This window comes from Coptis chinensis, chromosome 7, assembly GCF_015680905.1.
Source record: "Coptis chinensis isolate HL-2020 chromosome 7, ASM1568090v1, whole genome shotgun sequence".
Lineage (NCBI taxonomy): Eukaryota > Viridiplantae > Streptophyta > Magnoliopsida > Ranunculales > Ranunculaceae > Coptis > Coptis chinensis.
The window spans coordinates 28,796,234-28,814,083 of NC_141462.1; the positions used below are offsets into that span (position 1 = coordinate 28,796,234).

General features: G+C 41.7%; 2 protein-coding genes and 1 non-coding gene across 4 annotated transcripts; 1 reads left to right on the top strand and 2 right to left on the bottom strand.

Moving 5' to 3' along the window:
• Positions 1 to 1,953: 1,953 nt before the first annotated feature.
• TRNAG-UCC (transfer RNA glycine (anticodon UCC)) lies at positions 1,954 to 2,026 on the bottom strand. Its single transcript has one exon. It is a non-coding gene; the product is annotated as a tRNA-Gly (tRNA).
• An 85-nt stretch (positions 2,027 to 2,111) lies between these two features.
• On the top strand, positions 2,112 to 2,934 carry LOC147486987 (peroxiredoxin-2E-1, chloroplastic-like). Its single transcript, XM_086573103.1, is given in 2 exon segments — positions 2,112 to 2,308; positions 2,311 to 2,934. Coding segments are annotated over 2 exon segments (627 nt in total). The 5' UTR covers positions 2,112 to 2,161; the 3' UTR covers positions 2,791 to 2,934.
• A 9,600-nt stretch (positions 2,935 to 12,534) lies between these two features.
• On the bottom strand, positions 12,535 to 17,644 carry LOC147486988 (uncharacterized). Of its 2 annotated transcripts, none has more exons than XM_086572799.1 (2): positions 15,166 to 17,644; positions 12,535 to 13,359 (listed from the first exon to the last, which is right to left on the bottom strand). In XM_086572799.1, the coding sequence occupies exon 1, from the start codon at positions 17,308 to 17,310 to the stop codon at positions 15,253 to 15,255; it is 2,058 nt and encodes a 685-aa protein (XP_086428925.1). In that variant the 5' UTR covers positions 17,311 to 17,644; the 3' UTR covers positions 12,535 to 13,359; positions 15,166 to 15,252. The 2 variants fall into 2 exon arrangements, with proteins under 2 accessions (XP_086428925.1, XP_086428926.1); XM_086572800.1 differs by having other exon boundaries at positions 12,832 to 13,359; positions 15,174 to 17,644.
• Between the last annotated feature and the right edge of the window lie 206 nt (positions 17,645 to 17,850).

Here is a 17,850-nt window from a genome sequence, read left to right on the forward strand (position 1 = left end):
AACTCCTCCCTCAGAGCAGCATAACAACCTACAGACCTAGACTCCACCTCCTCAGCCATCGTCTCCAATGGAGAAGACGATGAGACATCAACTCCACTACGAACCCTAACTTCAACATCTTCTTCACTAATAGTTCTCTCTCTCCACTGGTCAATCTCCACTTCTCCACTCAAACTATCACTAGTAATCGACATTACAAAAGCAAAAGAAGCAAAAGATCAAATTTTTAAGTTCAAAAGACGCACCAGAAGACCAAAACTCGAAAAGTTTTTGTTTTCTCTTTTTTCTATGCTTTTTCTTGACTCGTGTTGTTAAAATGAGAAATGAGAAGCCACCGCCAGACCCTAAACCCTTCAGCTGCAGAAACCTCGAAAAAAAAAAAAAAAAACGTTTGGGTTTCCTACGCAACACAATCATAACTCGCCCACAAACCACCGTGATTTTGGGCCCATGGGTCAGATCCAACTATTCCCGCACTTTTTTCCAAAAAACCGTTCAAAAATTAAAAACCAGTTGTCGGACACGTGTTAAAAAAAGCTTTGTTTCATTTTTCTTTTCACACCACAGTTGTCCAAACAATAAATAAAACAAATTGGGTTGTGTAAGTACCCTCCGTTCTACATTTATATCACTACAGCACACATGTCCACAACCCAGGTCGTATCTCCATCAGCTCGTACCACATGACCAGTACGTCATAACGACCTAAACTCAGGTCGTCCCAAATATCAGTTACAACCATATAAGAAAGTAAATCATCTAGTGCAATCCTAGAGCTCAGTTAATGCACCAATCAAGGAAACATTTACTTTGTAACATCAGGAGTAATGGCGAATCATCAAGATAGCACACAATGTGGATATTCACTTGATAACAGCCTGAAGGAAATAAGGAAAGTCAGCTCAAACATCTATAAGTAGAGAGAGATGAATTACGTAAGGCTTGATTCAAGTTTATCCTAAGAAACTTGATACGTAGACAACTCTTGTCCCAAGTAAGAGTGCAGTCATTCTCTATCAAATACCAAACCTCTACAATAAGCAAAGATAGAGATAATTCAGCATTTTTTGCAGCAAACTCACTAGATACTATTTTCCTGTGTAAGTTTAAGTTCAAGAGTGTAGGCCAGATGTTTAAGTTCAAAAATTTTAAACGAGTTAAGTTCGAAAAATTTAAACGAGTAACACATTCTTTATGATTTTGACACAAATAACTCCTTATACTCGCTGGTTGTGACTATCTAAAAAACATTTCAAAATTTTCCCGTTTTGTAATTGCAAAGTAGAAAATCTAGATTGGCTAGCGGCAACAACAATTTGCAAGCACTAATCTAAATTGTAAGTTTTGATTACAGAATACAAAATTAAGCAGGATGGTCTATAGTGGTTTTGATTGGCTATAGCTTGCGCTTCCATCTGTATTTTTGTACCATAAAATTGGGTATAGGTACACAGCCACAAATTTCTTAAGTTAAGAGGAAATAGCAAAAAAAAAAATCGTTTTTCCTCCATAAAAATTGAAATTTGACATTTATCTCAAATTTCAGACTGAATTTTACAAATTTGACCTCTTCTATTAGTCCCAACTAAAGAAGCAACTATCAACAAAAAAAAAGGCTATGAACTAAATCAGTTACCAAAAGAGTAGTGAGTTCATCAAAATAACTAAAATTCAACCGAAATCTACAAAATTCTAATTAAAAGTGAGATGAATTTCTGGGGAGACCAAAATAATGTGGAAAACATCAATTTCAAAAACAGACAAAAAAAAAAAAAAAAAATATGTTGATTACAACTAATTTCAATACACCTTTAGCAATTTAAAATGCATATCTGATAATTTTGAATAACATGTTTAAGTTTTGTTTGATGTAATTCAAATTGTGAAAGGACAAATGTTTTTTTTTCTCGATTGACACACCTACAGCCTACGCACAGTAGATTTTCGTATATATGCGTCTGCCGGGGAGTCGAACCCGGGTCTATTGCTTGGAAGGCAATTATCCTAACCGTTGGACTACAAACGCTGACATATTTACTGAACAATTTTGGGTATACATTCTTGGGTACGACCCACGTGTACATCTTGCTGTCGGCCCCAAATCAACTAGAAACAAAAATTTAGCCAAAACACACAACTCCTCACACACTCATAATCAGCAATGGCACTAACAATAACAACTTCTCTCACCAGGCTCATTTCCTCACAAACCAAAACCCTCTCGTTTTCCTCAAAGTCTCTTTTACGCATTTCATCAACTTCTAGACCTCTCCACTTCTCTACATCTTCTTCCTCCACCATTACTGTATAGGTGAAAAGTTACCAGAATCCACATTGTCATACTTTGACACTGCAGGAGAACTTCAAACTACAACCATTTCCAACCTTACCCAGGGCAAGAAAACTATATTCTTTGCTGTCCCTGGTGCATTTACACCAACTTGTTCTCAAAAGCATTTACCTAGTTTTGTTGAGAAAGCTAGTGAGTTGAAAGCAAAGGGTATTGATGTAATTGCTTGTATTTCAGTTAATGATGCTTTTGTTATGAAAGCTTGGAAGGAGAATTTGAAAATTGAAGGTGATGATGTTTTGTTGTTGTCTGATGGGAATGGGAATTTTACCAAGGCGATTGGGGTTGAGCTTGATTTGAGTGATAATCCTGTTGGGTTGGGTGTGAGGTCGAGGAGATATGCGCTTCTTGCCGATGATGGAGTTGTTAAGGTTTTGAATTTGGAGGAAGGGGGGTCGTTTACTTTTAGTGGTGCTGAGGATATGCTTAAAGCTCTTTGAGTTTTGTTATCTTGTAAGGATCTTGTTTTTGTTTTCCTTTGTATGCTTTTATGTTTTCTGTAATGTGGTTAGAATTGGAGAAGTTTAAGTACATTGCTATGTTTTAATTAAAGTATTATGATCTAATGATGATTCTGTTTGGTATGTTTTGGAATGGAGAATTTCGTATGTGAGTTTAGAATAATACCAAATAGTAATGCCATATTTTGTAGGTCTCTCTGTAGTAACTAGTGATGCAACTACTATAGAAAGAAAAAAGGAAAAATGATGTTGCACAGCATTCCCTTCACGTGAATACCATTACGTCTTCAGTCATCTTGCACTTTTTGCACGCATACTTAAAAGACTTAAAAATGTATGTATTGCAAAACTTGATAACCTTGTCTTATGATCTGATAAATAAGGATTTCATGTTTTGTCAATCTAAGTTGTGGAACGTTATACCCAAATTTGGTGCCAGGTTTTGTTTTATTCTAGTAGGTTGAGCTATTAATCTCTGAAGAGAGGTTATTATCTTTCAACACTCAACATCATTCTTGCTCCCTTTTTATTAAGCAAGGACATTTGCTTGTTGTAGTTTGCTTTTGTGGTAGTTCCCAAACAAGTTTCCTCTCTGTAATGCAGAGTGCACATTAGCACATTCGCCAACCACATAGGTTTTAGGCTCATATTTTTATGGGATATAGCTAGATGGCTGCTCATAAGATTGAGCATATTGCTCAGAATAAGAAAAGGTCAGACAGGTCTCACAAGCTCACATGATGTGTCAATATTCTACTATTCCATTATACACAAGCTCTAGAGTTGCAATCATCTTACTGTTCTCTTTGAGAATATATAGTTCGTGCAGTAATCACTAGTTTTTCTTCATGCCAAAAGCACATGAGTGGAACTCTAGAAGTGTCACTCAAATTACTAGTTTACTACTTTCTAGTTTATGGTATGCCATTATTTAGCAATAACATCCAAAGCAGAAATTAGAGTGATACTCTAATACACTGTTGGGTAAGAGTGAAGTTTCAGGTGTCAAGAGTTGAATCAGTTGTAATTTCTTTACCACTGTAAATAGGTTTATTCTGGGGGGAGTAGTTTTGGACAGCTGTTGAGATTTGTAACAGCTTTTGAGATCTGAAGTGTTGGTAAAATTCATCTATGGAATTGGTAGTATAATTTGCAAATTGTTTTGTATATCACGCCTTTAGATTTCTTGTGAAAGAAGAGTACTGATTAGTCACGCTTGTTTTGTTATCTAGTCCATGGAAACAAGTCACATTTATCTTTTGTAGGATAGGGCCAAAATAATCATCATAGGTTGGAGGAGTTGGCAGTGGAGAAGTTTGTGTAAGGTGGAACCCGCTTAGAGATGGTATGAAAGGATTCTTCCTTCAATCCTAAAGGAAATTGTTTTTGTGCAGGGGTTTATGGATGTGCCTCCATTTTTGTTAAGAGTTAGGCTTGATCATGTTATAAAGGATGCTGACCAAGTTATATTTGCATTGAGATGTCCTTGTGTTGGAACTATTTGGGGTTTGAATGAACATATTAGTATACGGCAAGTCTTGAATGCATTAGTAATGAGTGGTCTGTACCCTCTATTGTTTTTCTCTAGTAAACAACTAGTCGAATCCCACATTTGCAGTGCTTGCTCATATTCTGCACCCAGTAGTTTCCAGTGAACCATAAAACCCCAACCGGATGCAAGTGAATAGAACTATTTAGTTCTTAGAAGGAGAAACAGTATATATTAATCGAAGTCTTTTATCACCCCTGCAGCCCGTCAGTTCTGGACCAGGACCCAGCGGCCAATGAGCTCTTAATGCCTGAAGAGACTTTAGTTTAGTATTCGCTGGCAGTTCAACATCCTACTTGCTCCAAGGAATTTTCACTGAGCAGGGGAAATTTACATGTGGACTAGTAGCTTTAATTTTGTGGTAGTTCGGTAGTTCCAATACAAATAGTTTCTCCATAGTGCACATTTGTCAATTATTCCTCTAGTATTATGTAAGTATTTTTGTGGGATATTGCTCATAAGATTCATCATATTGTGCACGGTAAAAAAAGGTCAGATACATAATATAACAACTCTCATATTGTACACAGTAATGCTTGGATGTCTGAGTCTTCTATACTATGCATAATGCTGAAGCTCCAAGCTAAGTTGCAGTTATTTTCCTATTTTCTTCCGCTAATAGATAGTCATCTCAAACAATAGACCAAAACAGACGGCAACTCCACAAGCGTGGCTTAAATAACCATTTTGTCACCTTTTTGTTCCTGATGGCACTATTAAGGCATTGATACCAAAAGAAGTAACTTTAGTTTTCATACAAAGTTGGATATGAATATGATTGTTTGCAACGAAACATCATAACAATTGGTAATTGGTTGCTCTACTTACTACACCACAGCGTTGGACAGTAGGAATGGTCAAGTAAAAGAAGTCAGCATGAAGTGATGAAGGAAATTAGCACCTGTTTTTGAACTAGAATTGTAAAGGAGCGTTTTGGTTTTCTCCTAATTACTACTAGGATGAACGGGAAGGGTTAGGATTTTTGATGTGACCGAGGTCGCTATGAAATTAACCGCCTGTGATCTTCTCTCGTTTTCCTTTTTCCAGGGAGAGAAGAATCAGTCCGACGTAGTTCCAAAGAGGTGGTATTTATAGAGTTTTGAGAGAGGAGATCCTTCCGACACGCGTGTATTCTTTTGTACAAATGTAGGGTGGAGATCGCGGATGAGTGTTGGGTTGGATCTGTTATGATTGGGGGTAGATGCGGTAGTCCCTATTTCCCGGTGTTGAGATTACCACTAAGATATTGGCAATCATTACCCCAAAGGGATGTGTTTCTATCCGGCGTTCTATATTCTCATGAAGTGTTCAGATCTTGAGATGTCTTCGTTAAGCACCACCTACTCGAGCTACTCGCAGGTCGGTCTTGGAGGTCGCCTTTGGATTAATCTATGAGTGCTCGCTAGAGGCGCTGTTCTCGTCCGCCTTGAGTTAAGCTATCTTCGGTTAAACTTATGCTCCACGCGAGTCGCGATGCCCTATGAGGGTATCGCTCCCCCACCCCCTCCGGTAAGGTGTTGGTGTAAGGGAAACGCTAGAGAAAGAGTCGGACGAAGCGGTGGAGCGTGGAGCTTAACAAGAAGTGGATGAAGCGCTTACTTCGGTTCAGTAGCTTCCACTTTCGGCTCCCCATAGCGACTAAGCGTTGATCAGGATTAGATGGAGATAAAGCGTAAGTTGAGGGCGAGGACATGGGGACACACGGGGCGATGGATATGGCGCTTGTTTGGTGAGTTCTTGATAGCTTAAAAGGCATTGTCTGGACTTCTTCGGGAGTCCGGTGTTCTAACTATGTTCATGCAGTTTCAGGGGTATGATAAGCCGAAAGATGCTTTGTCACGGCTTCGAGACTAGTGGTAACCCGCGACGCGGAGTCAGGTTGATCTCGCGAGCCGCGTGGGGGGTGGACAAGAAGAAACGGATGATATGTCCACCAAGTACCGTAACGTGAATCTGGCCGAGAACGCCGATCGGGTGTCGGATGTGGATACAATGGAAAGGGAACCGGCGGTTGTGACGGCTTATCGCGAAGAAATGTCGGCGTGGCGCGAAAGGCTTAAGAAGGCGATAATCGGGGCCCTCATGGCCTTGTCGAAAAGTATGACCGAGGTCGACATACCGCCGACTAAGCGCACCGGAAGACAAGCATGTCATTACAAAATTGATAAGGTGATCATCGTCTGCATCTCAGAAGTCATAAGTTGTGAATATAGTCTACATTCCTCTCTCTTATCACGGAGCAAACAATAGAGTCGTGTTTTCGGGCTTGCCCGAAAGCAGCCGCTTTTTGTTCGGAGGACCGGTTTCCACGAAAGTGGCGGTTCAAGACTTGTTGAATTTTTGTAATGATCATCGATCCGGATTTCCGGTAATCCCAAAGCAGATCGGTGGACGAAGTTGTGATGACGTATTGTCATGTAACGTTGTTTTGGATGTGTATGCATGCTTTAGCGTTTTGTGTGTAACTAATATCTTGATCTTAGAAATATCGTCCCCCGTTAAGTAGTCAACCCTAGAAATATAGTCGCCATGACAGAACCTGGATGGGTTCTACGGTTCACGGTGGCCGGAGAGCGTTCTTGCGATGATAGCGTTCTCGTCGCGGTCGATCCTAAAAATATAGGCCCTCGGCGTAACAAGAATTGTAGAGGCTATGTAGCCGAGAGCTTCGTAGAATTCACTCGTGTAGTCGATCCTAGAAATATAGGTCCTCGACGTAACAAGAATTGGAGAGGCTATGTAGCCCGTGAGCTCCGAGTTCGCCACCGGTCGGCGTTCGCGTGTAGTCGATCCTAGAAATATAGGTCCTCGACGTAACAAGAATTGGAGAGGCTATGTAGCCCGTGAGCTCCCCGAGATGCGCTCGCCGGTGAGGCGTTCTTCGCTTTAGTCGATCCTAGAAATATAGGTCCTCGACGTAACAAGAATTGGAGAGGCTATGTAGCCCGTGAGCTCCCCGAGAGTCCGCTTTCCGGTGAGGCGTTCGCGTGTAGTCGATCCTAGAAATATAGGTCCTCGACGTAACAAGAATTGGAGAGGCTATGTAGCCCGTGAGCTCCCCGGTAGTCGCTCACGAAGCGTTCTCGCTTTAGTCGATCCTAGAAATATAGGTCCTCGACGTAACAAGAATTGGAGAGGCTATGTAGCCTGTGAGCTCCTGAGAGCTGTCTGCTCGCTGAGAGCGTTCTCGCTTTAGTCGATCCTAGAAATATAGGTCCTCGACGTTACAAGAATTGGAGAGGCTATGTAGCCCGTGAAATGTAAATACAAACTAAGCAACTAACCGATAGTATCGGTCGGCCTGAAAAACTTGTCTTACATTAATGAAAACAAAAGATTTACAACATGAATGGTGCTACTGATAAAATTTTTTCAGTAGATAAGTATTCCAAGGTCGAGGCAACATCTTCCCCTCTTGGGTTCTTATCCAGTATGCTCCATTGCCAACGACGCGTTCTACTATGTAGGGGCCTTCCCATGTGGGTGCTAACTTGGAGTCGATCCTGCGTCTTTTTTGAGCACTAGGTCACCGGGTTGAAAAAGACCTAGGATGAACTTCGCTTGTTGTAGGAGTTCTTCGAGTTTGTGATAAGAGGCGACTCGACGGCAGCTAAGTCCCGCTTTTCTTCAAAGAGTCGGCGTCTCGTGATAACACGGAGTCGTTATGCCCTGACTCGACAAGTTCTGATCGAGTTGTAGTGACGGTCAGTTCGGTGGGAATTACGGCTTCTGTGCCATAACATAAGGAGAATGGCGACTTCGCCATCGAGAGCGAAGCCGTCGCGGTGAGCCCATAGAATGTTTTCCAACTGATTTGGCCATTGGCTCTTATTTTTCTCAATCTTTTTCTTCAAATTTTCCAAGATAGCTTTGTTCGCGGCTTTTGACACCATTACTCGGCGTCTTGCGGAGTAGAAACGCATGAATGATCTTCCACTTGGCTAGGAACTTTTGGATTCGCCTTTGAATTGGGGCCCATTGTCCATTACCGATTATGTGGTAACCCAAATCGGTGATAATATGAGTCCGGATGAAGTTGCGGACATGGGACTCTTTGACGTGTCGCGAGGGAATGGCCTCGACCCACTTGGTGAAGTAGTCGGTGGCGACTAGGACAAAGCGGAAGCCGATTACTCTTACGTGGGATGAATGGTCCCATAATGTCCATGCCCCACATGTGAAATGGCCACCGCTCGCTATCTTGACGGTTAAGCGGGTTGGATGATATTGTGGCGAGCGTTTGGCATTTGAGACATTTGAGGGCGTATGCTTTAGCATCGATCTGCATCCGGGGCGAAAATATCCTTGAGAGATGGCCTTGTGAGCTAATGAAGCGGCATTAGGCGTGATTTCCACATTCTCCTTCGTGGATTTCGCAAAAATTAATTGACCCCTTTTCTGAATAACTTGTTTTGGACTAAACAATAACGCCGAGCTTGATAAAGAGACTGCCGGGCCTTGTACGCCCTCGAGGGCGTTCGGCCGGATATAATCGATGATGGGCTGCATCCATGATTGGCTCAACCGACCGGGCGGAGAGAGGAAATAGGTCGCTTATCATCAAGGTGTGGTCGACTTGGTATGCGGTCGATCGACTACCTCAATGAAACTTGCCGGGAACGCATTTCGGTCCGGGTAGCCAAATAAGCTAAACTATCTGGTGGTTCTCTCCACGCAAAGAAATGATGTATATGTACCGCTTAAAAGAAGGCAATAAGCGATGAACGACTGAAGATACTTGGAAAGGTTACCCGTGGGTAGTGTACTCTTTTACAACTTTGCTAACGACCGATTCGCGAGTCACTAAAGACTTGAGCTCTTCGACACCGGCTGCGGTATCATCCTTAGTCCCCTAATTAGTGCTTCTCCGATCTTCATTGTTGGAAGTGGCAAAGTCAATCTTGAACCGACTTTTCAATCATATTTCCGTCGGGGGAAACTAAGACGACTCCGATGCCGCTTCCACCGAGGTTACTCGAACCATCCACAAAGAGAGACCAGGGTGATTTGACTCGCGTTTGCGTGTTTGGGAGCTCAGTTTCTTGCTCCCAATTAAAGTCTTCGACCGAAATCTGAGAGGAATCGAAGAACGACGACCTTTCGAGAGAAGTCGCGGGGGACGAACTCGATGTGGTGTTCTCCGAGTTCTTCGGCCCAAACTGCCATTCGAGTAGTCTTGTTTTCTTTATGAAGGACTTTCTTCAATGGAAGGTCGGTGAGAACTTTGATTGGATGTGCTTGGAAGTACGGTCTGAATTTCCGTCGCGAATATAACAAAGCGAAAGTATTTCGTTCGAGAAGGAGTAGTTCTTTTCGGGGCGTGAGTGTCTTACTCGTGAAGTAGATCGGCTTCTCTGAATTGTTCTCCTCTTTAAAAGAGAACCGATGGCGATCGGATCTGACGGATAAAGCCCCATGTCTCTCCATGTAATTGGTTTGGCTAGGGCCGAGGCGGGTGAGATACTCTTTGAGAGTAGCGAATGCATGATGACATTGATCGCTCCATGAGAACGGCTCGCCTTTTTGAGGAGCTGTAGGAACGGTCTGCACTTATCTGAGGCCCTTGATATGAACCGGTTAAGCGCCGCGACCATTCCTGACAACTTCTGTATCTGTTTCTTTGTGGGGTGGAGATCGACTGCGCACACGACGAGCCAGCAACTTGTGACGCAGGTCGCCATCAGGAATGCTAATGTAGTGTTTGATATAACCAGCTTCCACCAGGTCTTGGAGATAATGCTTGAGCCCCCAGCATGCATCAGTTTCATGCCACTTTGCTTTATGAAATGCACAAAAAGGCTTGCCAGGTCGATCTGCGGGCTGCCTGATGGTTGGCCGGAAAAATGAGGCGCTGGCTTTTAATCTTATCGGTATGTGACCGGGAGAACGCGTGTCGGGGCGATGAACTCTCTCGTTATTATCCGATCGCGGCACGAAGCCGGGGGGCATCGCGACGGCCTTCTTGCCCCCGTGGGGAACGATCCGAGACTTCGGCGACCTCGTGCCTCTCTGCTAAACCATGAAGTTTTAAGGTTTCCTGCAGCTTGATGTACTTGTCGACACGAGCGTAGAGCTCGGATAGTGTCTCTGGGCGTTCCTTCATCAGCGACCTAGCGAGGTCACTGTTTCGCACTCGGCAAGCGTTAGAAAAAGCCAGTGTGGCGAAAGATTCTTTCAAGCCACTTTCCATGCACAGCAGTTCGGCCTTGAACCGTCCTAGGAATTCACGAATAGTTTCGCCCTCCTTGAAAGATAATTGAAACAGAGAATCGAGATCTGCCTTCTTCCGCCTGTTGTGGACGTACTGGCTGGCGAACAAGTCAGTAAGCTGCTCGAAGGTGTTGATAGAATCAGACTCCAGTGAAAAGAACCAATCGAGAGCGCCATCCTTGAGGTTGGGCCGGAAATAATCTGCGATGGAGATAATCAAACTCGGTGAGCGAAAAGTGCCGGACTTTGAATATAGCGAGCCACATCTTTGACGGAGGCGAGTCTTTGCCGTCGTTACATAGGAAAGCGTGGGTCGGATGAAGTCGTGTGGAAGGGATTTCTTTGAGGACCTCTGCGGTGAACGGAGATCTTGTGATCGCCTTAAGCATCTTGTGTACAATCTGTGGTCGAAATCCTTCTTCGCAGAGGTCCGCCAATCCTTTGGGACAACTCGTTAAAATTTCTTTGATTAACGCCATTGATCTTTGTGTTCGCCCGTTTCCGACTTGTTGTTGCCGATAACTATCCACCGAAACCAGTAACATTTTTCCTCCCCGAGCAAGGAAATGCTCTCATTAGTTACTAAACCGGTGAGCAAGGTTTTGAACTTGAGCTTCTATGCTAACCATGCTTCGTGGGGTCGGAGAATTAGAGATGATCTCAAGTGGCTCTCCGATGTCGAACCCACGCACGCGCCAATGTAAAAGGAGCGTTTTGGTTTTCTCCTAATTACTACTAGGATGAGCGGGAAGGGTTAGGATTTTTGATGTGACCGAGGTCGCTATGAAGCGAACCCTCCTACGATCTTCTCTCGTTTTTCTTTTTACGGGGAGAGAAGAATCGTCCGGCGTAGTTCCAAAGAGGTGGTATTTATAGAGTTTTGAGAGAGGAGATCCTTCCGACACGTGTATTCTTTTGTACAAATGTAGGGTGGAGATCGCGGATGAGTGTTGGGTTGGATCTGTTATGATTGGGGGTAGATCACGGTAGTCCCTATTTCCGGTGTTGAGATTACCACTAAGATATTGGCAATCATTACCCCAGGTGGGATGTGTTTCTATCCGGCGTTCTATATTCGATGAAGTGTTAAATGCTTGAGATGTCTTCGTTAGCACCACCTACTCGAGCTACTCGCAGTCGGTCTTGGAGGTCGCCTTGGATTAATCTATGAGTGCTGCTAGAGGCTTGTTCTCGTGTCCGCCTTGGAGTTAAGCTATCTTCGGTTAAACTTATGCTCCACGCGAGTCGCGATGCCCTATGAGGGTATCGCTCCCCTACAAGAATGAATGTCCACAAAGATCTGTGTATCTACTCCAAGAATTCAATAACCAGAGATTGTCTATAACCCTTATTAGATTTCAGTAGCATTTTGTTAATGGTTATCCGTATTTTGTACAAATCCTACTCAAGACTTTCTTGAGACTTGATGCAAATCAATTCTTGTGAGGTCGAAATCACAAAGGGAAAACCAAACTACCGATACTAACTCACAGGTTGTCGTAAAATGCAGTCGTGCATGCTCCTGCATATGCCCTATTTTTTTTGCTCCAAAGTCATAATTTTCTTTTTCAACTTACATTCATCTCGTGAGATTTTCAGATTTCCATTCATAAAACATTGATTGACTGTTTGCAGTGGCGTTACTTCACACACAAGTGACTCCGGTCCACTATCTATATTCATCAGTGAGGCCTGCAAAGCATTAAAGTTCCACTAAAGATTCCTATATGAACGAAGTTGCAATTTACTGAAGGACACCAAAAGGAGGCCTAGTAATACAAGGGAAAAGAACCATCTCCTTTGATTCGAGCGTGAAATTCTTAGAAGTACCCTTAAAGCGTTATCATTCCCTACTGTCATGTAGGAGCTGAGGCTGGGTGGAAACACTGAAGGTTAGATACGTAGTAGACTAGCAGGCCATGTTCGTGTACCAGAAATCCAGGATCACAGAGAAGAGAAAATGATGATAGTCAAACCAAACATAGAAATAAAAATCTTAGACATTTACAATGATTCAAATGATCCAGTTCACTCCATACGTACAGAAACAACTACAAGTATTTGTTTGGTGATTCAAATCGTCCTAACAAGACAAGAAGTTCTGTGAATGCAGAGGCCTTTTAGACAATGCATAAGCAAAAACAAATTATTAACTACAAATGATTGGGAGATGATGTTCCTGTGAAAAGACACTTAGGAATGTAAATATGGGGAAGACTGTTCTTTTGCTTGGGAAGCTGGTCACATTTTGGGAGATGGTGTTTCTGTGAAAAACTGTCTTATTTTTTAAAGTAATTATTATACACTGTTACAGCCATTTTATAACATAGAACCTCATAAAAGCTTGATTTTCAAATGCATGAATCAGATTCGAACAAACAGTACCTATTTCCCTTATTGATGATAATCGACTAAGGGAGTTTATGCAGGAGGCGAAAGGATTCATCCACAAAAGAATGCGTCCGCTGCTACATTTTTGCAACAGAGACAGATCATGTCATTTGACAGTATGCTCAGCCACTCCCTTTTACTACAAATCATTTCTGAGAAGCTCCACCTGCTGCAACTTACCCTCATCTCGGAGGCCGGTTATAAGTTCATTGCAAATGTTAAACCGGGGAATAAAACCCTTCTCAACCATTTCTCTGCACCAAACAGAGGTTCCAGAAAAATCTTTAGACTTGAGGGGTCCCTCAACCAGTGTGCTGTATGTAAGAACTAGGGAGAAATGGAGAACGCCTTTGGCCTCCATATCCTTCAAGAGGACTGCTTCCTGTGCATTTCCTTCCCTGCAGTGGCACATAATCAGGCTGTTATAGGCCAAAACTAAAGTTTTCTTGCAGTTAATGGAATGAGCATGTGAGTTTAAAGTCTCCATATCGTAACTAATTTGTACTTTAGGTAAGAGTCTACTGTCTACAATATGACCTTATAAACCAATATTCAAGTCCTGTAGTCTTAATATACTGTCATCTCCTTGAAACCTTTGAAATGTAAGTGCAAATGTGTTTTGTAGAGACTTCTCAGGGATCTGCGGTCCATGAACCAGTAAATCTAGTTGTTCAAAGCTCTCGATATTCTGAGAATCACTACTAGTGTATTAAGCTACATGTGAAGCTGGTAGGATTGCCTGTTTTCGTTTAAAATGTAAATTCAATCAACTACTTATAAACATTTGGGATCTTCTTTCATGCAATTGTCAAGAATCATAGAACAAGGCATTCCCAGGAAGTTTATAGAGTTACCAAATATAGAGGTGAATGGATCACCATCAGAATCGACAACACTGGCCACTGAGAGCTCTATCATGTAGAATTGGCATGCTAAACTATATGAAACATATGGTACCAGTACCTCTATTTAAAATAAGAACAAAGATCTAATATTAGCTCCGATTACCAGTATCTTGTAATAACAACAACGATAAAAGATAAGAGAGGTACCCAAGGTACTGGGTTCGATTCCCACACTCATCTGGGTGATTACGATAAACTTGCAATTTACTAAAGAATTATATAATAGAAGAGAAGAGTGAAAAACGAGCTCTGGTGCAGTGGTACTCACACCACCTATAGGAAAATCGATGAAGTGTATATGGTTTTGAATCAATACTCACGATCTGACTCACAGAATTACTGTTTACTGGTTATACTCATGATCTGACAAGAAGTTACTTCAAAAATAATTCGGATCAGAGTTTTAATTCTTTTCTTCTTTTACTTTGCAATATACCTAAAAAATGTTTCCAAACAAAACTTTTCCTATTTTATATTTAAAATGCTTCTCCTCAAAACATCGTGAAATGGAAACTTATAGGTTATATTTCAGTAGTAAAACTCTGGGACTATGCTCTACTTCTCGCATTTGCAACACTCTCCATGAAAATATTTTTGCAATTAATTGTTAAACATGCCCTTCATAAGTAGCAACAAAATAAAGCTTCAAAGGTACTTATCAAGACACCATAGCAGATACACAAGTATCTTATAGGTAATGAAGAAAACTGAACATATAGTAAACAATACTGTTGATTCACCCTTAATCACTGTAAGATACTACTTAGGCTGAGTCCAATGGTCCAAACTCTGTATCTGCAAAACTGGAAAAAAAAACCGTGTTTTAAGGATAAGGAGTATGAAATTGGATCCAATGGTTTGGAACAGACACTTTATACACTTGGACCAAGTCAAACACTTTAAAGTTTAAACAATTTGGTTTTGTTCATTTGGCGCCAATTCAACTCGCAAGAGAACACTTTCTTCATTCGGCGCCAATTCAACTGGCGCAGAACGCACTCTCTTCATTTGGCGCCAATTCAACTCGCGCAAAACGCACTCTCTATTCCTCAATATTACTCTCTATATATAGAGAGTCAAATATAGATAGAGAGTCAAATTCGCCTGTTTGGACTCCACTTTTGCAGGAATAGGGAGCCATTGGACTCAGCCTTAGGAAGTTAAGAACATAGTAGTTAATTCATTATAGCAGCCAGGCAAGTACTGTAATATCATAGATTATTCTACCCATTTCACAACAGAGAGCTTCATAAGAGTTTGATTTAGATATGTATGAAACAAGTTTCGAAAAAACAATACCTGGTTACCTCATTGATCATTACCAATTGGAGAAGAGCTTAAGCATGAGCACAAAGTATTCATCCAAAAATATGAAAGCATCCTTTGCTACATCATGGCAGCAGCAGATAGATCATCACTGACAGTATGCTTAGCCACTCCTTTTTCCCACAATTCATTGAGAACCTCCGCCTGCTGCAACATACCCCCATTTTGCAGGCCAGTCATAAACTCATTGTAAATGTTAAAGCTGGGAATAAATCCCTTCTCCCACATTTTTCTACACCAAACATACGCTCCAGAAAAATCTTTAGCCTTGCAGTGCCCCTCAATCAGTGTACTGTATGTAACAGAACTAGGGAGAACTTCTTTGACCTCCATATCATTAAACAGATGGACTGCTTCCTGCACATTTCCTTCCCTACAGCAGCATATAATCCGGCTGTTATACGCCATCCTGTCTGGACCTATTCCCTTCTCCACCATCTCTTGGTGAAGAGCAAAGGCCTTACGCACATCCCCGTACTTTGCATGGCAACGGATCAATGCATTATAAACGACTCGATCAGGAGCCAGATTCTGCTCTAACATGTCTTGATGCAACTCATCTACTTTTTGCATATCTCCTTCATTGCCAAAACCACGAATTAGTGAATGATATGTATACAAGGAAGGTTCGATAAACAAACTCTTCATGGTTTGATATAGTTCCAAGGCTTTCTGGGAGTTTCCAAGATTGAAGTAACCCAAAATGATGGTACTGTAAGTGACCGCATCTGGGCTAACACCTTTATCTGGTAATGACTGAGCCAACTCTTCAGCTTGTGCTACACTTCCTTCCTTGCAGAGCCCATTTATCAGTGAATTATATGTTACAATAGTGGAAGAAACACCAGCCTCTGTCATTTCAGTGAAAAGTCTAAAAGCGTCTGCCGAATTGCCTCCTTTACAAAAAGCACTAATAAGCATATTGTAAATCTGTGCATTTGGAGGGATTCCTCGGCTGCCGATATCCCTAAGGAGGATTTCAGCCTCCAGAAGCATATCATTCTTGCACAAACGATTAATGAGAGAACCATAAGTTGTTTCATTGGGTTTGACCTTCTTTTCCCCCATTTCTTCAAGCAATTGAAAACACCTATCAAACTGCCCAACCGATCCATATCCATCGACTAGGATGTTATAAGTATGTACATTTGGGGGCAGACCCCTTTCTGTCATCTCCTTCACCAACTCTTCAGCCTTGCTCATATTCTTCATCTTACAACACCTACTAATCACACAGTTATAAGTAATAAAGCTGGGCTTTAATCCATCATTTTCCATCATCTCAATCATACTTAAGGCTTTACTTTCATCACCAACCCTGCAATAACCATCCACAATAGTATTATATATTACTTCAGTTGGAACAAACCCCGTCGCCTTTAAATTTTTCAAAATCTCCTCAGCTTCAACCATTTTACCAGCTTTACAGACCCCATTCAACAATACACTACACGTATAACAATCAATCTTAACTCCCTTCTTTCTAATCTCTTCATAAAGTTCTAACGAAGCATCAACACTTCCACGCTTCGAATGCCAATCATACATAGTACTATAAGTAAACCCATCCCGATCAAGACCATAACTCTCCATCTCCTTTAACAACCCATCTGCTTCATCCATCCGTTGAGCTCGATAAAGTCCACTAAGCAAAGTATTAAACGTAACAAGATTCGGTGCCACCCGATCACATTTCATCCTTTCTAAAACCTTAAACCCCTCGTCTACCTTCCCAACTTTACAAAACCCGTCAATCAGTGTATTATACGTAACACGATTAGGCACCACCTTCCTCCAAACCATTTTCTTAAACAACTTTTCAGCTTCTTCCATTTTCTTCTGTTTAACAAACCCAGATATCAATACATTATATGTAAAACAATCCGGTCTCCATTTCCCATTCTCCATTACTTCTATCCCTTTATTCAAATTCCCTAACTTTACTTCACATTGTACTACTTTATTATAACTAAACCCACCAACTCTTACCCCACACTCAACAATTTCATTAAAAAAATCTAACGCAAACTTAAACTTACCCATTGCCACTAGCAATTCAAGAAACTTGTTCAACTCCGCAGGATGTGGAAACATTCCATCTTTTTTCTTTTGCTTCATTTGCCAACTTTGAGTCAACACAAGTTGTGAAAAGAAGACTTGAGAATGAGTGTTTTACGGCGTTAGAAGAAAAGGGGAAGTGGTGAAAGAGGTAAGAAGGTGAAATGAAGTTTGTTTTGGAGAAAAGGAGTGAGTTTAGTTGGGTTTTAGCAGGATCATAACAGTTTTGTTGGACTAGTTTTTTAAGGTTTTTTTCCACATCCTCGTTTCTGTTGTCTGGTGTTAAGGAAGTTGAAGTGGAGAAGTTCCAAAGAGGGACGAGTTTGGGGTTTCGGAGTTTTTTTAGGGTGTTGTGAGAAAGTTTGGGAAGAAGATAAAGTTTTTTGGTCGCCATTTTTTTGCACAGTGAAGACTAGTTTTGGTATATATATTGGGCCCAATTAGCTTAATGGGTACTTTAGGCCCAACTCGACCCAGGCCCAAAACAGTGGAGTCGGGCACAACTAACTAGTGTACTACATTGCAGGGGGATGAACGGAGAGTAGGGGTGTAATACAGGGTGGGTCGGTTCAACCGCGTCGGGGCGGGTCTAGGGGATAC